Source organism: Natator depressus, chromosome 24, assembly GCF_965152275.1.
Source record: "Natator depressus isolate rNatDep1 chromosome 24, rNatDep2.hap1, whole genome shotgun sequence".
NCBI lineage: Eukaryota > Metazoa > Chordata > Testudines > Cheloniidae > Natator > Natator depressus.
Window position 1 is genome coordinate 6,831,346 of NC_134257.1, and position 26,215 is coordinate 6,857,560.

The 26,215-nt window shown below is 40.7% G+C and overlaps 1 protein-coding gene across 2 annotated transcripts; it reads right to left on the reverse strand.

The window, feature by feature from the left end:
• Positions 1–3,315: 3,315 nt before the first annotated feature.
• Positions 3,316–20,127, reverse strand: ANP32E (acidic nuclear phosphoprotein 32 family member E). 2 transcript variants are annotated; one of them, XM_074939108.1, is made up of 7 exons: positions 19,876–20,127; positions 16,450–16,599; positions 15,029–15,151; positions 13,391–13,556; positions 11,629–11,792; positions 8,848–8,899; positions 3,316–6,407 (listed from the first exon to the last, which is right to left on the reverse strand). In XM_074939108.1, the coding sequence occupies exons 1-7, from the start codon at positions 19,927–19,929 to the stop codon at positions 6,343–6,345; spliced, it is 774 nt and encodes a 257-aa protein (XP_074795209.1). In that variant the 5' UTR covers positions 19,930–20,127; the 3' UTR covers positions 3,316–6,342. The 2 variants fall into 2 exon arrangements, with proteins under 2 accessions (XP_074795209.1, XP_074795208.1); XM_074939107.1 differs by having other exon boundaries at positions 3,316–6,410.
• Between the last annotated feature and the right edge of the window lie 6,088 nt (positions 20,128–26,215).

A 26,215-nucleotide genomic window follows, 5' to 3' on the forward strand; every position in this document is an offset into this window, starting at 1 on the left:
AAAAAAAACCCAAAAACCAGAATTCTTATTTTCTTTTTTAAAACCATGATTTTCAAGACAATCTCATAATTTTCGTGGATGTGGGATTGGCAACAGTGATGGTTCAGCAGTTATTTATATCCAAATTAAAATATACCCCATGAGTGAAATATTACCTGGGGTAAGATTAAAACAGCTAGCAAGTAAGAGAAACCAGAATAGGTTGCCTGTCCCATGGAGGATAAAAGCCATAGTACCCAATTGTGCCTCTGAGGGAGTTATGACATCTTGCCAGTATTTATTGAGAGGAAAGGTGGAGCAATGGCCTGATTGGCCTCAGAATCTCCCAGCAGACCAGCAACAAAATCAATCCTACAGAGAGGATCTGGAGTGGTGAGGATATTTTGTAAAATGTGTACTTGATGGAATTTGCCTTATTTTGATGTTTATTTGAGCAGCAACTGACAAATTAAACAACTTTTAAAACTATGAGGGAAATGATTATTTAAAACAATCCTTGAGCTCTCTCACCCACTACAAAAATCACATTTTCAGTCAAGATTTGAGGAGAAAGTTCAGGATTTGTGGGTGGGTGTTTCTTTTCGGGGGGGGTGTTGAAAAATATTAACCAGCTGACAGGAATTAATTTATTTTTCAGACATTATGTAGCAAATGGTGGTTCAAAGGTGGAATTTGTGGCACTGGGCGGGAGTTTCACCCCTCCTCCCTCTTCCCCTACAAAAATAAATCACTGAGCCACAGTGGGGTAAAAGGGCGGGACGGGAAACAGAGGGGCTGGGGAGCGACCGTTGGAGCCGAGGGGGAAGAGCTCGCGCGCCACTTCAAAGCTTAATCCCCCCGCGCCGGCTGCGCACAAGGCTGAAGGGGAGAGGGGAGGAAAGGGGGGGCAACTGCGGCAAATTTCAGCCAGTCAGCGGCGGGTGGCTGCCTAGCCCCTGCAGCTCCATTGGGGAAAACCCGTGGATAACGGCTTTCCCGCGCTCAGAGGCCAATCAGCTCTTGCCTCAGGCAGCCTGCGCTTGGCTGGGTGAATGGGAAGTGACAAGGCGCCCCCATTTTAGTTACCACAGGCTTCTCAGAAAAAAGGCTGCTGTGTCCCCCTTGTTAGTGTGCACTGACCCGGTAGGGAACAGAGACACAATGAGATGCAGGACAACACTGAGACAGAAGCATAGCGGCGGCGGGGGGGGGGGGGGAAGAGATACCATAGGAGAGCAAAATATGGGGCATAAAGCGAGTCACACAAGAGCGGGGCGGGAATAGGACTAAAGAGGAAGGGGCAGGAAGTGTGGGAAGAGGTAAATAGAGAAAGTATGAGGAAAAAAATATGCATGGGACTCCTGTGGAGGTTGTGACAAAATGGATGACATAAGCAACAGTACAAACCTTACCACTGGTAATCAACTGCTCTTTAAGAGAAAGCACCATTCTTTGCACCGTTGATACTGACATAACTGCCCTACAACCCCACTTTCAACAAATGTGTTCAGGCAGCAGCTATCACATAAACAGGGCAGACAAAAGCTGTTTTATTTATTTTTAAGGTTTACTAGACACGGCAAAGAGAAAGACACGTTAGTACCGGTCAGGACAACATACTAGCCTTGGCACTCATTTTCGGAACACCTCAAATCTTCACATTTATTTTTGTATTTAAAGGGAAAGTACTGTGCCCTACAGTTGTTTTCCCCTCTGTATACCGGCATACCACAATGTATTTACTTTTTTGCAGACTTACAAGGCTGTAAAACTACTAATTCACACCCAAGATATACTCACCTACCCCTTTGCCATTATAAAAGGCAAATATTTTACTCAGTCCCAACCGTCCAACCCCTCCCCCACAAAAAATCCACTGGGGAGACAGGCACATAGGATTTTGTGAAGCTAATTTAATGCCTTTCATTCTGAAGCACCAGAAGTGCTTCAGAAATATATCAATGGAGTAAGCAGTCATCTAGGACAGAAACGAGGGAGGTAATTAACTTGCACAAGTGCATCCATGGGATTTTTGTCAATGATATTGGACCAATCTCAAAATAAAAGCAATAGGATCTCTAGCCCCTTGAAAAGTAGAGGGAGTAGTTTTCTAAAGTCCTACCTGAAGGAGACCTCAATGTTTCTACATCAGAAGAGTAAGAGACTGAGCTAGAAGTTTAGTTCCAAGAGATGTCTAGCTAACCACTTTTAAAAAGCAAGGTCCAAGCTCTCGCCTGTCATCCCACTATCGATTTTACTTCACAAGATTGAACCAGATTTGTCTATTTACTGTAGTTGAATTGTATCAGTTTACAGAGAAGGCAGGCAATGCTAGCACTTGCACACTCATTTCTGCATTGAGTTTATGCAGAAAAGCATTTCAATTCTCTTGACATCATTTTAGGTTTATATACAGGTGTCAAAAATAGCTCAGTGCAGAGAACTCACAGCAACAAAATTCAAGAACTAAATTTTTTGGTAAAATTAGAGGGCTAAGCTTAGGAAAATACAATTCTACAGAAAGTTAATTAGAAGTTTCTTTCAGGAAGCCAATATGAATCTGGGTTAGGGTAACCAGACAGCAAGTGTGAAAAATCAGGACAGTGAGTGGGTGGGGTAATAGGAGCCTATATAAGAAAAAGACCCCAAAATCAGGACTGTCCCTATAAAATCAGGACATCTGGTCACCCTAATCTGGGTGGTCAGTTACTTAGAGTGTAAGGTCTTTGGGACAGTGACAGTATGGTGTGTAGCAAATAGGACCTTGGTCTGTAGGAGCTACTGCAATGCAAATAAATATCAAAACCTGTTAAGTTCACTTTTTTAAAAAACAACACGTCAGTCTATCTTCTTAGAATCATCCTTTCACAACTGTAGTTACTTGATTCTCTGAAATATGGAATTCAAAATGCTATCGCAAAAAGTGCTATACAAAAGCTAGGTATTACTGTATTATACAAGGCAGAATTGATTTCCCCCCCCCGCAATGACAACCCGACTGACATGAACAACACGTAATGTATTTTAAAACTTGAGGGAAGTGCTATTACTTCAATAATAACTTTACAAGGACAGGTAGTTGCGGTTATAATAGAAGTACAGTGTAAGTTTCCATTAACTGAGAACAATACTGGGAAATAGCAAATACTGCTTATTCCTCTGATACAAACAAAAAATACAGCTACTGAATGGAAGCTATATGCTAGAAAATTAATCCAATACAACAATAAATTTTCAATTTATTTGAAATAATTCAGTTTGAAAAACTTTAATTTAAAATGTACAGCACACATGGGGAAGAAACACATTTTGTTACAACTAAAAGTCATCAGAAGAGTGCTGCAGGGTTTTTTATTTATTTATTTATTTAACACTGTCATGGCTTTATTCAAAACACAGTTGCACAAAATCAATTACTTCAAAGTTTTTAAGGAAAGGGTTTGATAAGGAACTGAACACACTATATACATACTGCCATACAAAGAGCATTAAAATAGGACAAAAACCTCTACAAAATATAAAACCCACCCTTACATATTTGCATGAAAAGACCACCCACCAAGCAAAAAAATTTTCAGGTATCTGGAGGCTCTATGTGTTACCTTAAAAACAAACAAAAAAGCTGTACTATCTTGGTTACGTGTCAAGCTGACTGGCAAATGTGGAAACTATATTTAAAATGGTAACACTGTGGAAAAGACAAAATTACTTAGAAAGTCATAGTTGCATGTGAGCTTCAGACTTTTGTTACCAGCAGCTGATGCACCACATTGTGAACTGTTTTAAAAAATGTAAGCCTGCATGTTTTATGGAAGGATCTACTAAACCCTCCAAAAGGTAATTAAATAGTTTAACCTTTATAACATTGAATGATTTAAGGTAGACTTGCTGACTGAAACAAGACTGTTGATAACTTTAGTAATTTCCATCAAAAATCTCTTAATTTAAATTTCAGTTTAACGCTGTATTTAAGTACAATTTGTGTATGTCTCAGTATAAGACAGTCTAGTATAATCTTTACACTGAGAGATTTTTAAGTACATATTTGTAAATAGGAAGGTTTTATCATTTGCTGAGACTAAAAAAGTTAACATTCAAAGACAAACATAGGGGAAAAACTTTGAGATAGTAAAGATGAATACAAAGCAACTGCTTTGAACACAGAGCCTCCATGATGAAAGAAGGGGTGTGCACTTAATTAAGATTTTTAATTCATTTAATATTCATACAACATAGGAACTTGGATTGTGGTTGCAAATGTTGTTTCACCAATTACTTTTCTAATGTCTCTACAGATATCCATTTAAAAGTTTAACCCATTTAATCAATATATTTCCAAATCTTTTGCCAACTGGCTCATACATTCCATTCAAATGTCTTTAAACGTTGGCTCTGCTTTACAACCACATGAACTATGATTTACGGCTCTATTAAGAAAAACAAAAACACCCCCAAGAAATTGGGCTTTGTGGACTTCTTTGCTCATGCGGTTTGTCTTAACTTGATTCAGGAATCATTACATTTAGGCTGTGTCTATACAAGCTAGGACTGTGATTCTCAGTAGTTCAGCCACAGTAGCACAGGCAGTAACAATATGGTTTAGCAGTGCCGAGTACAAACCCACCTGAACCTTATGGGTACATACTCAGCACAGCTAAGCCGTGTTAAATACTATTTATACTCATGCTAGCTCAATGAGAGCTAGCACAAGTATGCATATGCAAGCTGGAAATCACACCCTTAACTCATGGTGTAGACATAGCCTTAAAATCTGCCAGTATGTGAAACGCCTTATTAAATATTTACAGGTAACTGTGCTATATGGGTGACTCCACTATACAGGTCCAGGAAATACCCCACGTATCTTTCCACAGTTTAAACACAGTTACTGTCAGCCAAGAAAGATATATAATAAAAAAATAGAGTCTCTTGAATAAAGCTGTGTGTGATATTTGGTTGAGTATCTATTTGAAACAATGCAAGTTAGTGTTGCACTGAGATGCCTGTTTGAAATCCAAATTACAACTGCAAAAGAGGAGTGCTGTGTCTCTGCACTTCTATTTTGCATTGGCTCAAATGGGAAATGAGATAATCCATTGGGGCAGAATTTAAGATCTGCCAGTCACAATTAACAGTCTGCCAAAGAAAAGCCTGGCCTGCACATCTTCTGCACTTGCAAACCGACTATGTGAAGTGGAATAAGTTGCCGCAGCTTTCCAAGAACTATTTACTGTTGAAATGGGGCCTTTAATGATTTAGCTGCAACGATACAAAAATTTTAAAAGTGACCTGCAAAGATGAGAGAATTGATCTCACACTCATTTTTTGCCTTTTTATGCTTTATAAAGGCTTTAAAAGGTTGGGGTTTTTTTAAATTTAGAAGTGTGTTTGATGGGAATACCTGCTTGTTTTTACATTAGAAATTCAGGTCCTGTCTCACCTCAAAGACTACGATAATTGGGGAACTAATGAAATGACAACATAACAAGAGCCAAGTGAGTGAAAGTTGAGCAAGTAAGAGGGAAAGGGAGTTTTGGTTAGACTGTTAAAAACTTTGGATTGTTTTTTAGTTTGTTTGAAATACCTATATAACTTCAATGACTAAACATTTTGGAGAAAGCAAGCCTTTGTTAAGGATGCCACATCTCCTCCACTTCAATTAAAGCATGAAAGCTAATATACATCCTCAAACATATCCAACAAGTCCTCCAACACAGTTGATATTCAGAATAAACAGGGAAAACTAGGCCTTAAACCTGTTTAGGCCTTCCTCATAAGTAATAACACAGTAAAAGAGGGCATAAGCTCCCCCACCACCAAATAATTCACAGGTCACTTTTTTTTTTTTTTTTTTAAAGTTAAAATAATCAAGTCGATTCCAAGTAGGACCTGTGGTCAGCTCAATTGGTTTTAACCAACTTTTCATTTGAAATAGACTGTTGACTTTATCACATTACAGCATCTTTGATTTCAGTTTACATACAATTTTAAAATCTTAAATGAAATTCACCATACTAAACCCATGTAAAAGTCTGTCTTTAATTGTGGACTAATAATGACAAACACTGCAAGCTTGTATAAAACAAAAGAAGTCCAAATAAAATTCTAGGGGAAAACTTGACAATGGGTTCAGTGATTATAGGGTTGAAAGTTGTTTTCTACATATGTTCACTACCAGGCTATTACATCTTATTTGGAATGATAAAAAGGGCAAAAATAGTAAAACCACACCTTTCCTATAAAAAGTTAACATGTTATCTTCTGTAAGGACATCTATGGTACATGGAGACATACAGATCTGCATGATCACTATTGCGTATTCTGTAACTTAAAGACTCTGGTCCTATTTATTTCTATAGTGACTTAATCATCCTCTTCCTCGCCCTCATCTTCAGGATCTCGTTTCCTCTTCTCCCCTTGGACACCCTCTGCTGAGAAAAAGAAGTTTGTATATATTTGATTACACTCAATTTAAACATCAAGAAGTTAACTTGTGTTGTGCTCTTACCTATAAAAAACTAGCAGACTACTTCAAATTATATTTTTTCTTCTTATATGCACTCATTACAATACATCTTTGTGCTACTGATGGAACTTTTTGAAACAACCAGTTTCTTATTTATTCTGAGTAACTTAGGTTGCCATATTAAGGAGCCATATTAACTTAGGAGCCATATTAAGATGAATACTCAAACTGAACATACTACATTTCATACTGGAAACAGGTTATTCTTCAGTCTGATGTACATCTGAATCCTTTCATGTCTGGACTGCAAGTTACATATTCAGTAAACCAGATTATATAGAGATTTAAAATGGAGAGAGGACACATTTAACCTGATTTTGCTTTTACTAACTTACTTTTCTTAATTTTCAACAGTTTCATACAGAAAATGTGGCAATAATTAATCCAAGTGGCCTATTATGCACTCTTGTGGCCAAAATATGAAATGCAATTTGACATTCTCAGAATCATTTTCTGGCCATTTAAACATCCTCACTGGCTGCTTTACTGTCATGGTAAATAAGATGAAGTGGACCGTTAACACCTTGAATGCGTCTTGAATGTCCCTTGAAATGTGCATTAATTACTTATACTAAACAATCTGTTCCACCTTGTATTTAGCTGTGACACACTGACTACGTTTTCCAGACCTGAAGAAGAACTCTGTGTGAGCTTGAAAGCTGCTCATCTCTCACCAACAGAAGTTGAAGCAATACAAGATATTACCTCACCCACCTTTCTCTAATATCCTGGGACCAACACAGCTACGACACTGCATAGTTCAATATCAGTGATTTTAAAATCCAGAGTACAAATTTCCAAAGAGGTATTCAGTTAAGCCAAGCGTGTAGAACAAAAGTCTACTAATGCAATCAGGAATTTTTGAACTTGTCTACTAGTCTACATTTAATAAAGAAATTGGCTTCAAAGGGCTACACAAAACTCAAAAAAATCTTTTCACCCTGTAAATCTCTCTAAATCTGGCCAGTCCTTACTGAAAATGAGCAGAACCATGTAAGTAACTCACCCAACCCATCACAGTACGTAGATGTTTACTACACAGTAGCAGGATTACACTACTGCCACTAACAGAACCATTATTAATTATTATTATTATTAATCTAGCATCCAAAAACATGCTGGGCATTTTATAAACATAAAATGACTTGTCCCTGCCCTGAACATCTTGAAATCTAAACAGACACTCTAAAGGGAGAGTAGGGTACAATCCAAAGTTTTCCTTTTTTTGCCACTGCTTTTGTCTATTTGCCTTTTGATTGGCAGTTTGTTTGTAGCCTCTGCCTATTAAGTGTAAGGCTTACCCAATTTCTCTTGTTGATTCTTTTCATACTTATTGTATACATGAGTATACAGAGGTATCCCATTTGTACCATGCAAAGAAAACTCAGTATTCTCAACAGACAGAGCTTGAGATCATTCCCTCTAAAAGTATGACATACCACTTTTCCTCAATACTAGCAATACACTTAGTACCAATATATTCTCCAAGTAGGATGAATTTCCTTTATTTTTGTTAGTTACAAGGCAGCTCGTCACTTTGCTTGTTTATATTCTCAACATTCTTAGGTCTCGAGATGAAGTCAAACAGAACTCTTTTCCCTCAAACATCTATTTCCAAGCCTTTGTCTATATTTATAGGAACTACATAAGACATTAAATGTATGGAATTTCACTAAAACTCTTTGAGAAGCTACTGAAAGAGACTAGATGGGAAAAAAATCCAACTAATGAGTTGGAGCATGCAGCCCTTAAACAGGACATTGGGTTTTGTTTTTCTTAAATGACACCTCCTTAAAATATTTTATGCAGATGCCATGGCGGATGGGAGTAAGGGAGGGCTTTGCGGGGGTCCCAAAAATGCTGCTTTTAAGCCCTAACCAGGGAATTCAGACACTTCTGATGCATTATTAATGAACCTCTTTTAAACCTGTGATAAATGAAGTTTATGCAACAGCCCTACCTTAGGAAGTTAGATTTTTGTAGCTCCTTCATTTGGCAACTTTCCCCTTTACACTTTAGGGCGCTAAAATATTTCTATAAAAATGCTTAGAAAATTGTTTTTGTTCACTTTTACTCAAAAGTTAAGTGTTAAGATATACTGGTTAAGGGAAAAGAGAAGTAATGCATGGCTGCTCAGCTAAATGCTTAACTTGTGAAATCTTTCATAAGCCCATATCAGGATACCTTCTTTCCCTGTGTTTACATACCTTCAAACAGACCAGCTAGACAGACATAATTTATTCTAATGGACCGCTAGTCTCAACCTCCTAAATTACAGAAGTTGAAAGAATCAATTCAGAAGGGTTCTGAAACATGCTACCTTCACAATTAGTGAAACTTACCTTCTTCCTCATCACCTCTTTCTTCAACATAGTCATCATCATCTTCTTCATCCTTCACAATATGAAATATTTAATCAGATTTTTAAAAATTGCAGTATACCTAGGGTTAGTTTAAGCAGCCTATACTTCAGTTTTCTCTAAACAAAGCACTTATTCTGTTTAGTGATCACATTCTGTATTTACTTTCTCTCAGGTTTTTTACTATAGCTGTGTGAAGACAGGAGGCCAAATTCTTCTCTATGTTGCACTTATTTGTGCAACCCAGATATATAAAAATCAGAATTTGGCCTGTAGTCTGAGTTTTTTCTTGTTACTTCCCACTTATCAATCCTTTGTGATACCACCAGGAATTTACAAAATGATACATTAAGGAAGAGCAAGACAGTACAACAAATAAGCTTTCATCAAAATGTCACAGAAATAGAGGATTGTGAAAAAATGTGGGGAAACTATGGCAGCAGCAATAGATGAACTAGGAACAGATCTAATTTTTTGCTATGTCAATAAAGATATACAGTAAATGAGAAGTAAGTTGCTCTTTCAGGTTTGCAGTTGGCAAATTGGCTTCAATTGGACCAACTTGTTACTGCAAACCCCAGACAAGATCACATAATGTTGTGAGATCTCTGCAGTACAGCAAGATTCGATGAAAAACTGAACATTATTTGCTAAAGCAGTAACTGCTAATGTTATACATGTTAATTATACCATCTGGTAAAAATTTGAAGGCATTACAGTTAAAATTTTATCTTGTTTTGTGTTTAAAGACAAAATTATAATTTAAGACAAGCTCTTGCTGAATATATAAGGGAAGCTTTGAATTAGGCTACTTATTTAAAGGTCTGGTTTAAATGGCATAGAATTTGGCTGATTCTAGCCCTCATTTATGCTCTCCAAAATATGATAAAAATCTGACCAGCCTGAACTTCCCGAACTGCATGCTCAATATAGGCCACTTTATCAGTAGCAAATAAAAAGCATCCTCACTATCTAGCTCTGTTGTGCTACCATGGTTTCCAACTCCTCTAAAGCCCTTTTTAATGCATGCTGTAATACCTTGTTGCCCAAAAGCAACAGTATACAGAAGCTACTGACTTACTGAAGACTTTAACATTGAAGAATTTCTGTTCTTTCCAAACCTTTGTTTGTCCATTCTCCAGAGGAATTTCCAAAAGGTTCTTATTCAACTCCTCAAATCAAACTTAGTTCTACCTTCTTGTAATGACTTTCAGCCATTACCTCCTCAAAATCTCAATGCTCTGATAAAAGGTTACAGAATTCTGTAAGACTATACAAAGCACTGAAAGTTCTATAAACACTTCATTATGATTAATAAAATGAAGACCACCAAACAACCATGGTTCTCAAACTGTGGTCTATGTATCACTGGTAGTACACACACAGCAGTCATGCGGCATGCAGGATGGTCTGAAGAATAATACAGGTTGAACCTCTCTAGTCCGGCACCCTCAGGACCTGAACGGTGCTGAACCAGAGAATTTGCCGAACCATGGGAGGTCAATATTGTAGCGAGCGGGTCTCTCTTTATTTTTATCTCGACGAGGCGAATAAAAGGAACAACACGCCGCCGCCTAGCCAAGGCTTACCAGCTCTGTTCATAACAAAGTGTTAGTGTTGTTACACAGTTTTACTGTATTGGCACAAGGAAGTAAGTAGATAAAGCATAAAAAACATAAAATAAAATCATGCTGGACCACGGATGTTGCTAGACCAGAGTCTGCTGGACTAGTGAGATTCAACCTATATTAAAATAAGAATCTGTTATAACTACACTGAAAAGTTATAAAGGTGGTATTCCAAATACTTTTGGTTCTGAATGTGGTACAGAAGATCTTAAGAGTGTGAGAACTGCTGCTATACAGAAACAAAAATAAATACACTTCCTCCATACAAAAAACAGGGTAAGTGTCTAGTTGAAGAGACAAGGACTAAGACTCAGCATTCCTGTGTTTTATTTCTAACTGCCACTGACCCATGTAGCCATGATTAGGTCACTTCACTTCTTCCTGTGCTTAGTTCACGCATCTAAAATGGAGATACCTGCCTTTCTCAATAAGCTTGTGTAAGTGAATATTGTAAAGATCTCTGAGATCCTTGAATTAGGGTGGTAATTTTGATGCTAGCCTTGCAGAAGTGCTGAGAGGAGTTACCGATGAATCAAGGGGATAAAAATTCCACCCCATGTAAAAAAGCATAGTTACAAAAAGCTTGATCCCCCCCCTTGTTTAATTTTAATGTTACTCAGATAAAGTAGCATTGACTATTCTTGTTACTACTGTAGATTACATAGTCAAGAACAAGGATATTTTTTCACTTTTTCCTATGAAAAAGATTGGTTATCTACTTTAATCCAAAAAATATTCTAATCTGACAGTTTAGTTGGTAGTAGTGTACAATTTCAACATGGGGGAGGGGAGATAGGGTCTTGTTTTTTGAGCTTACAGAAAATGCAGACATTTTTCATTTTAGGTGGTGAGATGGAAGTTTAGAAAAATCAAAGCCATATTCTTAAGAGAAATGCAGAGATATTTAGTTGTTAGGCAACACTTATGCTCAACTAAATACTTCAGAGAGAAAATTTTATCACCAAAATCTGAAGTGGTCTGTTGCTTTACATACAACGCTAGATTTATAAGAATCGGTTTCTACAAAATGCATCTGTGTTTAGCCATTTTGCCTCACGAAAATCCTAAACCCCAGAAACAGAGTTTGTGAAATTAAAACTTCTTGGACTGAGTAGCTGAAAAAGTATAAATTTACCTGAATCTCCTCCTTCATCAGATATGAAAGGCCCACTTCCTCCTCCTCCTCCTCCTCTTCACCCTCCCCCAAATCTGAACCTCCATCATCTTCATCATCATCCTCTTCATACTCTCCTGGTGGACCAGCTTCATCCTCATCTTCATCATCATCCTCATCTCCTTCTGAAAGAAAGGAAATAGTTCCATATATCCTCACTTAAAACGTGATGATTTGTTCATAAACTCATTTTACATGCTTCCCAAAAATTTAAGACAACTCAGTAACAAAGTCTTCTCCGGAAGTTTTAAAAAATGGACAGCATTCTGGAGAAAAGAGTCTATTTAAAATATATGAAGACTATAAATGTATAAACACTAACTTAACAAGCATTTAGATACCAAGGGTAGGAGGGCAAGGTCCCTGATCCTTCAAGCGACTCTTCTGCATATGCAGATCCCTAAGCCTGCAGCAATCCTCAGAGAAGTCAGAGGGAAAGGGGGCTGTGGGGTATCTGCTGCACATAGTCACTTGTAGATCAAGGTCTAAAATTTAAAAGGACAGCCAGCTTAACACAATAATACCCTTGAATGACTTTTACTTCCTATTTGTTCCATGCCTACAGTTAGAACTGTATTAGAGAAGAGATCTCATTTTTATTTTGTACATTTGCAGCAGCACATAGCCACTTTGACAATTTCTCTCAAATAGGCAGTTCTGTATAGGGTATTTTATGCAGCTACAGGGAAGACATTTTAAATATAAGTGTGAACCACAAAGGCTGGCAGGTGGAATTTAGGGACAGGTTTAGTATCTGAAACTACTTTTTAAACTTTTTTTTTTTTTTATTAACAAAATTTCTGGTTGATGCCCATTAAGAGATTTTCAGATACTGTTACATTTACTTATCCGTTGTTTACATTTTCAAAATAGAGCATTTGACACATTTAGCTTCTCTTTGGTGAAATTCTCTTAAAGAACACAACTCAGATTTAAGTATGACGACAGATGTAATCTAAACCCAAAGTACAATCCACCAGAATAGCAACAAGGAGACACTCATGAACAGCTCTATGTGAAACAAACATTTCAGATGTCTTTCATAGCTTTAGTGATCATGGTCCGAAAAGTTAACCGTATTTAAAGAAAGGCTTGCTACCTTCCATCCTTGCATTGAAATCAATGCAGAAATTGTGATAACTTTGCACTTCTACAGAGCCTTCCATCTAATTTCAGAACCATTTATAAACAAACATTAATGAATTAGCCCTCAATAGCAATGAAGAAGGTGGTATCCCTACTTTAGCGATAAGGAAAACTGATGCTCGAGGTCACAAGGGGATTACAATACTAGCTTTGCTACAGGCCTCCTGTCTGTTGACTTCTACTCCTGTGATACAAGTATGCTTACTGAAATATAATTTCCACATAGATCAGATATGAAGTGAGAAAACCCTCCCCCCAAAAGCTTTCATTAACAAAACAGATTACCGCTGGCTCGCTTATTTATTACTTTTAATGTAATCATATCTTTATTCAAGTACAAGTCTCTCTTATTTAACAAGAATTGCACAACATTCTTGACTATGTTCTGACTCCAATTCTTCCTATTGTAACTCAGCATAAGCATCATTTGAATGAGTGAATGCTACAGAGCTATACTGCAAAAATGTAGCTTATGATATTGTGCTACTTCAGTCCAAGAGTAACTCTAGTCTCAACTTTAGATATTGATAATATAAAAGTATATTTTATACAGCTATAGCACATTTAGAAAAGTTACCCTCATCTTCCTCTTCTTCTGAATCAGGTGCCTCATTATCTTCCTGATCAAATCCATCTAGGTATGTGATTTGGTGAAGCAGCTCAAAAACGCTTTCTCTGTAATCCTCCAGGTTTGTGATCTCACAGTTGAACAAGTCGAGACTCTTCAAGTTTTTAAGATTTTGCTGAAAATGAAGAATTAAGAGTACTCATCTTTTTCTTCCAGTTAACACACAGTAACTACTTGGTACCCTGAACCTTTGTCAAGTTGCAAGTCTTAGCCTAAACGTAATAGGCTGTGTACCCAGCTACACAATTTACTTTGTACTCACCACCTTGGTCCTCCATTCTCTGCAATGACTCTCCTTTATATACAGAGTTCAGTATAAAGTCTCTGTTTTGATAATTAAAGAAGCACCCCATAAGGTCACAGATATCACCTGTCCCTCTGCATCCATGATCTTTCTTAACAGTTATGTTCCACGAGAAGAGTGAAATTATTCAGGAGGTGGCTTGCAAGAGCAGAAAACAGAATTTAGACAGGCACTGGACCTACTCTGTGGAACTTACACCTCAAGATTTATTTCTTCAACTTAGCTTACCCCTCAGTTTCTACACAAATACAAAACTACTCACTGACACAAGCCAACCCCTAGGAGCTAATCAACCTATTTCTCCTATAAACTTGGAAGGAAGAAAGATGGGACTTTTTCCCGTTTAGATACCTAAGAGTGGCTTTGATCCTGCAGTTAAAGGGGTCATTACATCAAAACACACTATGGAACTTTTAGTGCTCCGTGGAAGAGTCCATAACACCAGCTGGTGTGCAGCAAGCCAGGGTGCACACTAACAGATCTTGCAGATAAGCTTAAAGAGTTCTAGTACAGGTGACTCCCAAACTTTTTCCATATTACAGAACCCCTCTTCAAAGATAGTTACATGGACCCCTCCCACTCACAGTCACTTAACATTCTTGTGGCAACTATTATTGCTTACACAGAAAAGTTATTAGGCAAGTAATTATTGTACTTTTAGTTTCTTTCAGTGTATTTTAGCAACTGAAAGCCAAGGAGGATCAGCAATATATACATAGCCAGTGCTACACTGACTATAGACCACAGTTTGACAACCTCTGATCTGGTCCATGCCACTGCTAATACAGGATAGCTTCCAATAGTAAATTTTCAAGTATTGTCTTGATTGAACCATGGGATGATGAATTTATTACAGCAGAGTTATGCAATATAGGACTGACTGGGATACTGACAATCTAGAAAGAAAACACCCAAGTGTTACTTGAACTGGCAAAAAACCTGACGTATGGAAAAAGTAAAACAGTATTTTGCTCTCTGGATGCCTTTCAGTTTTGTTAAAGCTATACACAGGCAGCTAAACCACCCAGTTTATTATTGTTTTGTATTTTACTGATCTCCTATGTAACACTAGCTTAAACACCATTTATTGCATTTATCTGTTGTATTTGTAAGGCATTCCTATTGTCAACCACTTACAACCAATACTACTGTGTTCAATATTATGATCTATTTTTACTTTTGATTCTAAATTTAAAAAAAAAAAGTGATTTAACAATGGTTTACAATTGTTTAAAAAAACCACACACAAAAAAACAAAAACAAAGAAACTACTTTATACTTACAAGGGCTTCCACAGTGCTAAGATCTTTGATTTTGTTGCCACTTAGATTTAGGTATGTGAGATTCGGACATTTTTCTGCCAGGACTTCCAGGCCTCCTGAAATGATGTTGTCACTCAATTCCAACTACCATACACAAAAATTGGATCATTAGATGGTTGGTTTCACTGCTATCGAAATTAAGAGCTTGTATTTTATTATAACAATAAATGCATCACAAGACCACTTGACTTCCTGTATAACCCATAAAAGCCTCAGACTACTTACATAAAATAAAGTTTGCTTAAAACAAAAGGAACCTATATTGATGTGTACGTATTTCCAAAGCCTAACATATTACTTATTTACACAGCACTTTACTATGTGCCTGGTTCAGATAATTCATTAAGAAGTTTCATACTTGGGTCCCCATCCTTCACTTGAAGCCTGTGTGGTCCCATTGACTACAATGGGACTAGTCACACTTAGCACAGTTAGTTTATCATGTGCTTAAATGTTTTCAGGATTGGGACCTTAGATTTTCAGCAGGAAGTGAAACGTGACGTTAGATCTTTGTACAGGTTTTATTTACACATAATGGGCAAAATCCTGGTTCATTAGTCATGGGTGAAACGCTGAGTTACTCCAATGGAACCTGTGTTTCATACTCTGGAGCTGGGTTTTCACCTAATATATCTCATCCCCAGCCCCCCTCTCTCTTTCCATTCAACTGCATGAAATATCTTTAACCTAACTGTAAAAGTAAAAAGTAATATTGTACTTTTGATCATTGCCTCAGACATTAATCGGTGCAAGTTACATGTGTTAATCAGTACTCAAATTGTCACTCTGTTTGAAAGACTACTTTGAAGTTTACAGAAATTACAAAGGATAATTTCAAATTTGAAGCAATTAAGTTCAGGATCTCAGATCTCATTTTTAAATTAATGATGCAGATGACAGAGTACACACATTAATGACTTTGTATAAATATTATGGGTGTATTTTATTAATAAAATAATTAATTAAAAGCCACAGCATCAATGAAAATGCTAATATCATGAGAAGGCTATACCAGACCCTAATTTCTGGTGTTGAATAGATAAGCCACTTATTGTTCCAAGAGTTCTTGGACAAGAATAATTTGAACATAATTTAAAAATACCCACACCAATTTTAAATCTTGAAAAATTTAGGCTGGTATCATTTCAAAGCCCTGCAAAGACATTCTAGTAAGACATTTCAATATGATGCAAATGTGATTGTCAATACTGAAAGGGTACAAGAACCTGTGTTAACCAAAGATTTTTACATAAAGAGGTGTATAAATTTGGCAAAAGCGAACTGACTTTTAGTCGAGAGACACCAAGCATCAGAGGGGTAGCTGTGTTAGTCTGTATCCACAAATACAACAAGGAGTCCGGTGGCACCTTAGAGATACATACCTTTCGGAGCTTACTTAAGGTGGGGAGTCTGGCCAGTGATGTCAGTTCTACATTGGCCATGCTGAGAAACTCTAGCTCTTTAAATGACTCATTCAGGCCTTCAATTTCACCATTGCTGGATCGACAGTTATCAAGCACCAACTCTGTCACCTTCAAACAGAACATAAAGTCACTCTTCAGGTTAATGAGGACCTTTAAACACACTGAACTTTATCTAAACCAACAGCTTGAAGAATTAAACCATTAAGACAACATGTTTTATTTTGCACTTAAGCAAAAACAGAAGTTATCGGGGCCTACAGTCACCGCAATTAATATTGCCAACCTACTAAAAAAGTACATAGCATATATTTGCAGCAAGAGAGTTTGAAGCATGGTCATAAAAAGGAAAATATGTAAGAGGCAAACTTTAGCATGTTAATGGTCAGAAATACATAGCTTTGGATAACACAACCACAATGATGCACGTGGGCCTTTATATGGATAGAAACATAGGAATTGCAAAACCAGATCAGCTCAATGGTTCATCAGATAAAGTATCCTATTTCAGATGAAGGACAGTGCCAGATGCATCAGAGGAAGGTGCAAGAAACCCCATGCACATTGGACAATTAAGAAATAATATACCAATAAAGGAAATTTCTTCCTTAAACCCATCACTTAAGTGGTTAGCTTATATCCAGAAGCATGAACATTTAATATCCCCAAATTTTGTTAATTCTACCAATTTAACTGGATATTCTCATTACCCATAAAAGAACCTAATCCTTTTGCAAATCCTACTAAAAGCTCTTTGCCTCAATATCTTGTGGCAGTGAGTTACACAGGTTAATTATGCATTAAGTATTTTCTTCTATGTGTTTTAAATGTGTTACTCTATTTCACAGAATGTCTTATATTATGAGAAAGGGTAAATAGGACTGCCAAATTAACCTTCTACATACCATTTACTGTGGGTTTTAACAGGCATGGGCACTACATTTTCCCACAAAACTCTGACATTTTAAATGTCCTAGCTGCAAAAAAACAAAAAAAAGGATCCAGCCCAATATTAGTATGTAAAGTTCAGCTTTGAAATAAGGGTGGCTCTAAAGAACATCACACTTGTTGACTGACAACTTACTGGTCATTTTGGTGGATAATAGACAAATAAGAGGTACAAAATTTAAAGCCTTATTTCACACCACTACAGATAAAGGGGAAAGTACAAGTGGTATCTTGGCTTTGGTCTTACTTTTGTCAGTTTGAGCTAAAGCCTCAATATTGTTTTCAATAAAGTTTGTAGAGGATTTTTCCTTAAAAACAAAAATTTCATAAAACACTGGAACTATTCTTTTGGGGCTACTCCAGTCTCTTCAGTTAAATGTTTATGCTAATCTAAATGCATATTTAGGCTTTTAAAAACATCTGGCCCAGAAATCATCAAAATATGTATTGTTTATTCAACTAATGGTTTTTATGCACTTCTACATTTACTGTAAATCAGGTCACTCTCTCAGCCTGGCATGAAGTAACAACACTTTCTGATATCAACCTATCTGGACTTTATACTCTTGGGGCACCTAGACATGCTGGTCAATAGCATTCTTACTGACCTAAATGCAAAAACATCTGCTGGAGCTACAAACCATTCGTTGGCTGAGTTCAACAGCACGGACGCGAAGGCTGCAGGTTGATCACACAGCAGTCAATGAAATTACTATATGAGATTAACTGAGCCACCTCACCCCCCTAAAAAAGTAGAGTGCAGCAAAATCCTTCCCAATGCAGAACACAATATATAAATGAGTATGATCACCTGAAAATGGTTGCCTTAAACTTCTGTTAAATACATTTGTTTGAAGTTCCTTCAGACAAGCTATAGGAACACACTTGTCTACATATAATTGAATTTTACAATGTAAACACAGACCCTGGGCTCCCCCATTTAAGAAGAGGTTCCTTATGATCAGAATTGCTTTTATCTGCCTGAAGAGGAAATAAAACGTTAAGAAAGATATTTGACATGCAATCTGCACATTGCAATGCACTTCAGGACTTTCATCCTACTTCGCTATAAAAGAAAAAAAAGTTTCACTATAAGCAGGTTCCATTCCCACTGGACTTTTGTTTTGAAGTTAAGTTAGAGCAGCAAGGGCTGGCGTTCTCTGCCGCACTCTACACCTCCAGTCCACTCCCATCACAGAGTTAGAGGAGGTACCTGACTCTAGCTGCATGGCGGGCACAGAGAAGCGAACCCTATTGTACATGACCTCGCAAAACCGAACCTTATTGCTTGGTGGGTGGAGGTACAAACGAGAAGCCTATCTTGTCTCTGATGACTGAACAGGACCTAACGGCAATCGCCTTATCTGCCTTTAGCCATTAGGAAGGCCGGTTATAAGCAGTATGATTTCAAGGAAAAGAGAGGAGGGTGCCATTACCCCATCATGCGCTCACTGGGCAGAGCTGAAAACTCAGGGAAGGAAGGGGGTGGGAAAGAGAAAGAGGAGACTAAAAACGATGTAATTCAAAATAAACAGCTCCAAATGTCAGAAGAGAAAGAGGGGGGGGGAAAGCATTTTACACAGAGGTTTTATAAAAATTGCCTGCCTCTGGCAGATTGCTGGAAAAGGACTGCAGGAAATCAGTCATGTACCCAGATAGTTCTAAAATGGATTCGGTGCAACTCTGACCTGTTTACAATATCCACGTAGTAGAAGTTAAAAATAAATAAGGCAAATCACGGCAGAGATGGCAACCAGAAGAGGGATCATAAAAGTTACGGATTCCAATGTGTTCATCAGCCCCAAAAAGCAGCTCTAGCTTGAAGGGTCGTAAAAAAACTCCCCCAAACCTGTAGATACTGAAGCATGATGGGTGACCCACATTTTTCCATGCACAAGAGTTAAGTTAGCAGAGAAGGCGGGGAAAGGAGAAAGAAGTTCTCACTCTGAATCCAGCACTGACACCAAACGGGGAAACACCCTTAAATTCAACCAAGAACTAGCCTGCAAAAAGCTAAGAAGGGAGCCGCCAAATGTGGTCGACCCCGATCCGCAGCTCCGAGAAGGGGCTGCCGGGGAGGGTGGCGGTTAATTTCTGCTCTCGGGTCACCCCGAGGACCCTCTCACACAGAGCCAAACGCCTGGGGCAGGGGGCCCACCCCAGGCACAGGCTGCCCCACTTATCCAGCGCCGCGCTCGGCGTCGGCTGCGGAGACACACAGCAGCGGTCTGCGGAACAGCCAAGGGTTACGCGGGTGCACAAGCAGCCTCCCCAGGAACCTTTGGAAGCGCGAGGCGGAGGGAAGGTGTGTGTGTGTGGGGGGGGGGGGGACGCGGCGGCCTCGCAGCACAGAGGGGCCCGGCCCCACGTGGCGGCTCCCCCTGGGCCATGTATCAGCTGTTCAGCAATGGGGAGCCGGGGGGCGTCACGTCCCCTCACCTTCTCCGGGGCCCGATTCCTCAACTCCAGCGTGATGCGCTTCTTCATCTCCATCTCCCCCCTCCCTGAGGCCCCCGCGCCGCGAGGGAGGGACGCGCCGCCGAGCCGACGCCGCTGTCGCAAATGGAGGCAAGAGTTGGGGCTCGAACTCCTCCAGCAGCCGCCCCACCCCCTCCCTTGGTACACACACGCAGCTCCTGCCTCCTCAATGGCCGCTCGCGCACTGAGCCTCCATTACACGGCGCACGGGGCCCCCTCCCAGACGCCCCGCCTTCGCTGAAGCGTTGCCTCCCCGTCACCCATTGGCCCAGAAGGGCTTCACTTCAGGGCGAGGGGATTGGCTCCGCCGGACGCCATTCAAAGTGCGCCTCTTTCGAGCCAAGCCCCGCCCCGCGCGGCGCCTTTCCTGTCTTTGTGCGCTTGGCGCGCGGCTCTCACATGTGGGCTGCATCGCAGGGGCAGGGAGTCCTACCTAGTGCATGTGTGTGCAGATTGCTGACGTAAGGTGTGCCTTGTGTATGGCCGTGGTACAGTTACGCGCAAAACTTGCAAGGCAAAACTGCATTAAATATCCGTGCTAGCCTAGGCCCGGGTACAAACTGGTTTCTGGCCCCAGTGCCCAAACTCCATTGGCTAAATTGAGACCATTTAACACTTATTTTGTGTTCTAGAAATCTAGACTAATGCATCCTGTACCTAGAGTCTACAAATCTGGGAGGGGATGGGGTGGAGAAGAGGCTCTGCAAACTCCATAGGTTAAATAGAATACATTATGTTGCCCTGACTTCAGTTAAAGGATCCTGGTGCAAGATTGTCATAAAAAGCTCTAGCCATCCAGTTTTTGGCCCCAATCCTTCAAATTCTGCTGCCTAAATAGAGAAAAAGCTAGCTGTTCCCAATGCATTCACAATACCCTGTACTGATGCATGCCAGTGCAGTAGCATGGCAAAAACTTAGAAATTGCCAAGTTTGGGTCTCTGCTTAAAAGTTGGATTATAATGTTTTTTGAACCCCAAGTCTCTGGTTTCAGTGCCTATACAGAAAATAAATGTAAATAGAATTTTATATTTAAAAAAAAATCCAGACCCCAATGCAGCTTAGTGTAACAATGTCACAAATACTCAGGTCCAAAACCTGGATTCTGCTGCTCCTATTGTACCAGTATCCCCAAACAAAAACAAAAAACACCCGGCAAGTGACACATGCCTATCCAGAAGCTCTGCAAAAAACTGGGTCCTGCCAGATGTAGCCAAATTTTTGTTCACAGCCCAATCTTCCCCATAAATGAAGAACAGAAGGCCCTGATGCTGATGGCGAACTTTGGGTGCCACCACAGGACAGATAATGGTAATATGCACACTTAGAAGGTCAATTTTGAGTCACATTTTTTAAATTAAATGAGAAGATTTAACTATATGAAGATAAATGCCAAAAATCCCTACTTTCCAAATACCTATCTGTTATCAGCTGGCAGGTTCCTGGAGGCACTGTGGTAGCAGTGGATCTTGAGGTATTTGAAAGAGGATGAGACTAGTGACTATGGAGTATAGAATCATAGACTATCAGGATTGGAAGGGACCTCAGGAGGTCATCTAGTCCAACCCCCTGCTCAAAGCAGGACCACTCTCCCATTTTTGTCCCAGATCCCTAAATGGCCCCCTCAAGGATTGAACTCTCAACCCTGGGTTTAGCAGGCCAATGCTCAAATCACTGAGCTAGTTTGGGGTGAGTGCTACATAAAAAAGGGGTGGCCTGGAAAAAAGCACAAAGTTTCTTGTGAGAAAAAGAGGCAGCGGAGGCTGACGTTGATGATGTGTGAGGCTGATGTAGGGAAGAGCAGATGGATAGGGAAGTGCCTTAAAGATAAGGTCTAGAGAGCCTGTATTAGATGTAAAAAGAAAAAAGAAAAGGAGTACTTGTGGCACCTTAGAGACTAACCAATTTATTTGAGCATGAGCTTTCGTGAGCTACAGCTCACTTCATCGGATGCATAGAAGTGAGCTGTAGCTCATGAAAGCTCATGCTCAAATAAACTGGTTAGTCTCTAAGGTGCCACAAATACTCCTTTTCTTTTTTCTTTTTACGAATACAGACTAACACGGCTGTTACTCTGAAACCTATTAGATGTAAGTGGGGGATGGGATAATACGGTCAGAAGGATTAACTGAGCAGCAGTGACTTGAGTGGACCTGTCAAGAAGGCTGGAGATGGGGAGGTTGCAGTAGCCGAGAAGAAGAGATGGTGAGGTCCTGGACAAGGGTTTTAGCAGTGGATGCTGAGCAAAAACTAGGTCTTAAAAATAGCACGGAGGATAAGGCAGCATGGACGTTTACTGATCTGAGGTTCTAGAGCAGTGGTCTCCAACTTTTTTATACCCAAGATCACTTTTTGAATTTAAGGATCTGCCCCACCTCTGCCTCAAAGCCCTGCCCCACTCACTCCATCCCCCCCATCACTTTCTCTCTGCCACCCTCACTCACTTTCACCGGGCTGGGGTAGGTGTTTGGGGTTCGGGGGGGCGTATGGGCTCTGAGCTGGGGCCGAGGGGTTCGCAGTGTGGGAGGGAGCTCTGGGCTGAGCCTGGGGCTGGGGGTTAGGGTGCAGGAGGGGGTACAGGGTGCTGGCTCTGGGAGGGGGGGCAGGGTTGGGGCTTGAGGTGCAGGAGGGGGTTCGAGGTGCAGGATGGGTATGGGGTGCTGGCTCTGGGAGGGGGCTCAGGGCTGGTTTGGGGTGCTGGCTCTGGGAGGGGGCTCAGGGCAGGGGCTTGGAGTGCAGGAGGGGGTTTGGGGTGCTGGCTCGAGGAAGGGGCTCAGGGCTGGGGGTTGGGATGCGGCCTCCTGCTGGGCAGCACTTACCGCTAAGGCAGGCTCCCTGTCCACCCCGGCCCCACGCCACTCCTGGAAGGGACCAATGGGCCCCTGCGGCCCCTGGGGTGGGGGGCGGCACATGGCTCCGCAAGCTACCCCTCTCTGCAGGCACCACCCCCACAGCTCCCATTGGCCACAGCTCCCTGTTCCCGGCCTATGGGAGCTGTGGGGGCAGTGCTTGCAAGCAGGAGCAGTGCGCGGAGGGAGACCCCTGCCCCCTGCCTGCGGGGCTGCGCTGGCCACTTCTGGGAGCAGTGTGGGGGCAGGGCAGTCAGGGAGCCTGTTTTAGCGGCAGCCCTGCTGTGCCGCCAGAGATTGCGATTGACTGGGAGATTGCGATCAACCGGTTGGTGACCACTGTTCTAGAGAAAAGACAAGAGTCCAATATGTCACCCTGGTTACAGGCCTGCATGAGGGTGATGTTGTGAACAGTCCAAAACAGGACATTATAATAATTGACTAAGAACATGAATATTTGTTCACTGAGATTCTGTTTGTGCAAAATTGGCTTTGCCAAAGCTCAAAAGACAAGGAGATGAGCATTGTGGATGAAATCCCAGCCCCACTGAAGTCAATGGGAGTTTTTGCCATTGACTTAAATGGAGGCAGGATTTCATCCCTGTGTTTACAGGATCAGTACCTCTATGTCTCATTATGATTGAGGTTTGGTCTACACTAGCAACTTATGTTGGTATAACTACATCGCCCAGAGATGTGGAAAATCCACACTCCTGAGTGATGCAGTTATACCGACCTAACTTCTGGTGTAGACAGTACTATGTTTACGGGAGGGCTTCTTGGAGAGGTGGAGTACTGGCATAGGTAGCATCTTCACTGAAGTGCTACCGCTGCATCGGTGTCGCTGTGCTGCTGTAGCATTTTAAGTGTAGGCAAGCCCTGAGATTTAAGTGACATTTTAGATTTTAACTGGGAGCATATGGCTTCTTCTACAGCCCCTTTATTCTAAGGCCAAGTCTACACTACTACTTACATTGGCAAAACTTATGTCACTCAGGGTTGTGAAAAAACACCCCCCCCCGAGCAACATAAGTTTCACCAGCATAAGTGTTCATATGCACAGTGCTGTGTTGGTGGGAGAGCTTTCCCTGCCGACATAGCTACTGCCGCTTGTTGAGGTGGTTTTATTATGTTGACGGGAGAGCTCTCTCCTGTCGGCACAGAGCGTTCTTACAGTGGTATAGCTGCACCAGTACAGCAGTGTCACTGTAAGCTCGCTAGTGTAGACATGGCCTAAGTCCTAAGTGTCCTGGTAGGAAGCACCAGGTGGCACAGTTACACTTAATCTTACACATTCTTGTACTTAGCATAAAGATATTGTTCAGTCTTTGAAGAAATGCTGCATTGTTAATTTTGTGACGATGTTCTTTTGGGAGAGCTGTGGAAAGCAACAAAAGAGTTTACTCTTTGCCTTAAGCTCTGTAATTAGAGTTAATTCTTGAGTCAGAATTGCTTTCTAGGAAATGGGTATTAGTGTTTGGGATGAAATTCCTGAAAGAGGGGATTGCCTGTATGCTGTTTGTGATCATCTCTGTTCAAGGACTGTATATAGCAGGGATCAGCAACCTTTGGCACATGGCCCGTCAGGGAAATCCGCTAGTGGGCCGGGCTGGTTTGTTTACCTGCAGCGTCCGCAGGTTCGGCTGATCGCAGCTTCCACTGGCCGCGGTTTGCCGTTCCAGGCCAATGGGGGCTGCGGGAAGCGGTAGGCCAGCACATCCCTCGGCCCACGCTGCTTCCCGCGGCCCCCATTGGCCTGGAACGGCAAACCGCAGCCAGTGGGAGCTGCAGTCGGCCGAACCTGCAGACGCCGTCGGTAAACAAACTGGCCCGGCCCGCCAGCGGATTTCCCTGACGGGCTGCGTGCTAAAGGTTGCCGATCCCTGGTATAGAGTGTAACATAAACAATTTGCACTTAGAATATACCCAGAATCCACATCACTGATTTCTCTTCTGGACAGCGGACCCGCAATTTCCTGACATCTGTGACTGCCTTGCACGTGGGCAACTTCAAAACAGATTCCAGTGAGAGACTGCTGAATTGGAATTAATTTGCAAACTGGATACAATTACCTTAGGCTTGAATAAAGACTGGGAGTGGATGGATCATTACACAAAGTAAAACTATTTCCCCATGTTTATTCCCCCCCCCACCCCCCTCCCTTCATCAGACATTCTTGTTAACTGCTGGAAATGGCCCACCTTGATTATCAATACAAAGAGAGGCCCCCCCCCCCCCACTCTCCTGCTGGTAATAGCTCACTTTACCTGATCACTCTCATTACAGTGTGTATGGTAACACCCATTGTTCCATGTTCTCTGTGTATATAAATCTCGCCACTGTATTTTCCACTGCATGCATCCGATGAAGTGAGCTGTAGCTCACAAAAGCTTATGCTCAAATAAATTGGTTAGTCTCTAAGGTGCCACAAGTACTCCTTTTCTTTTTGCGGATACAGACTAACATGACTGCTACTCTGAAACCTGTCATAACGACCTCAAAGCATCTTTTAAAAAGATTAACTCTATATCTACGAGAAAGGTATTATTAGACACCTTTTACAGATGAGTAAACAAAGGGACAAATACACTGGACCCTCGCTAGAACGCAGGATTTGGGATCCACGTTATAGTGGGGACCGCGTTAAAATGAATTCCAAATTAAAGTAATTAAATTTGGGATTCATGGCCGTGACCGCGTTATATTGAAATTCGCGCTATATAGATGCGTGTTCTAGCGGGGGTCCGCTGTACATCAACTTCTCCAAGCCCATGTAAGTCAGTGGTAGGACTGGGAACAGAATCCATGAGCCTTAATGGCTAGCCCCCCTGCTCTAATTACTACACAGTACACCATCTTAGAACACAATCATGTAGGCGACTAAAAATATGCAGGATGTGGCATGGGGAAAATAGATCTATAAACATGCCTTATATTCAGCTGCTGTTGCTAAAGTACTTGTGTGAGAATGATTCTTTCCTTTTTAGGGTAAAAATATACATGAAACTTTGAATGTGGCTAAATTTTTCTACCACTTTAAACATTGAAATTTTCTAGTCCTCTTTTTTTAAGGCTTCAATCCTGTAAATTGCTGAGCTCTCTAGCACAATCCAATGGAACACTGAAGCATGCAAATAACTATGCCCACAAGTCATTGACTTCAGTGGGATTACTTGCATATTTAACTTTAAGCACATGCTTAAGGGTTTTGGTGGATCAGGCTAAAAGTGCACAGCATGTTGCAGGATTTAGCCCTAACAGATAATGTAAATATTTCCTTATTGATTCCAATAGCCTTACAAGTAATGATTTAGACATGAATAGACTGGGGCATTTCAAGAATTTGGTATCAGTACAAAAAGGTGGAAATGTCAGCAGTTACGTCAGACCTTGTAGAAAGTCGGTGGGAAAATATTTCCTGATTCATATACAATGTGCTTTTAATATGAAACTA

Excerpts from the sequence above, each read along its gene's own strand:
- ANP32E (XM_074939107.1), bottom strand. The coding sequence starts at position 19,929 with ATGGAGATGAAGAAGCGCATCACGCTGGAGTTGAGGAATCGGGCCCCG. Across the intron at positions 8,900-11,628 it reads TGATGAAGGAGGAGATTCAG|GATGAAGAAGATGATGATGA; the intron begins GTAAATTTATAC and ends CATATTGTGAAG. Across the intron at positions 6,411-8,847 it reads AAGAGGTGATGAGGAAGAAG|CAGAGGGTGTCCAAGGGGAG; the intron begins GTAAGTTTCACT and ends TCTTTTTCTCAG.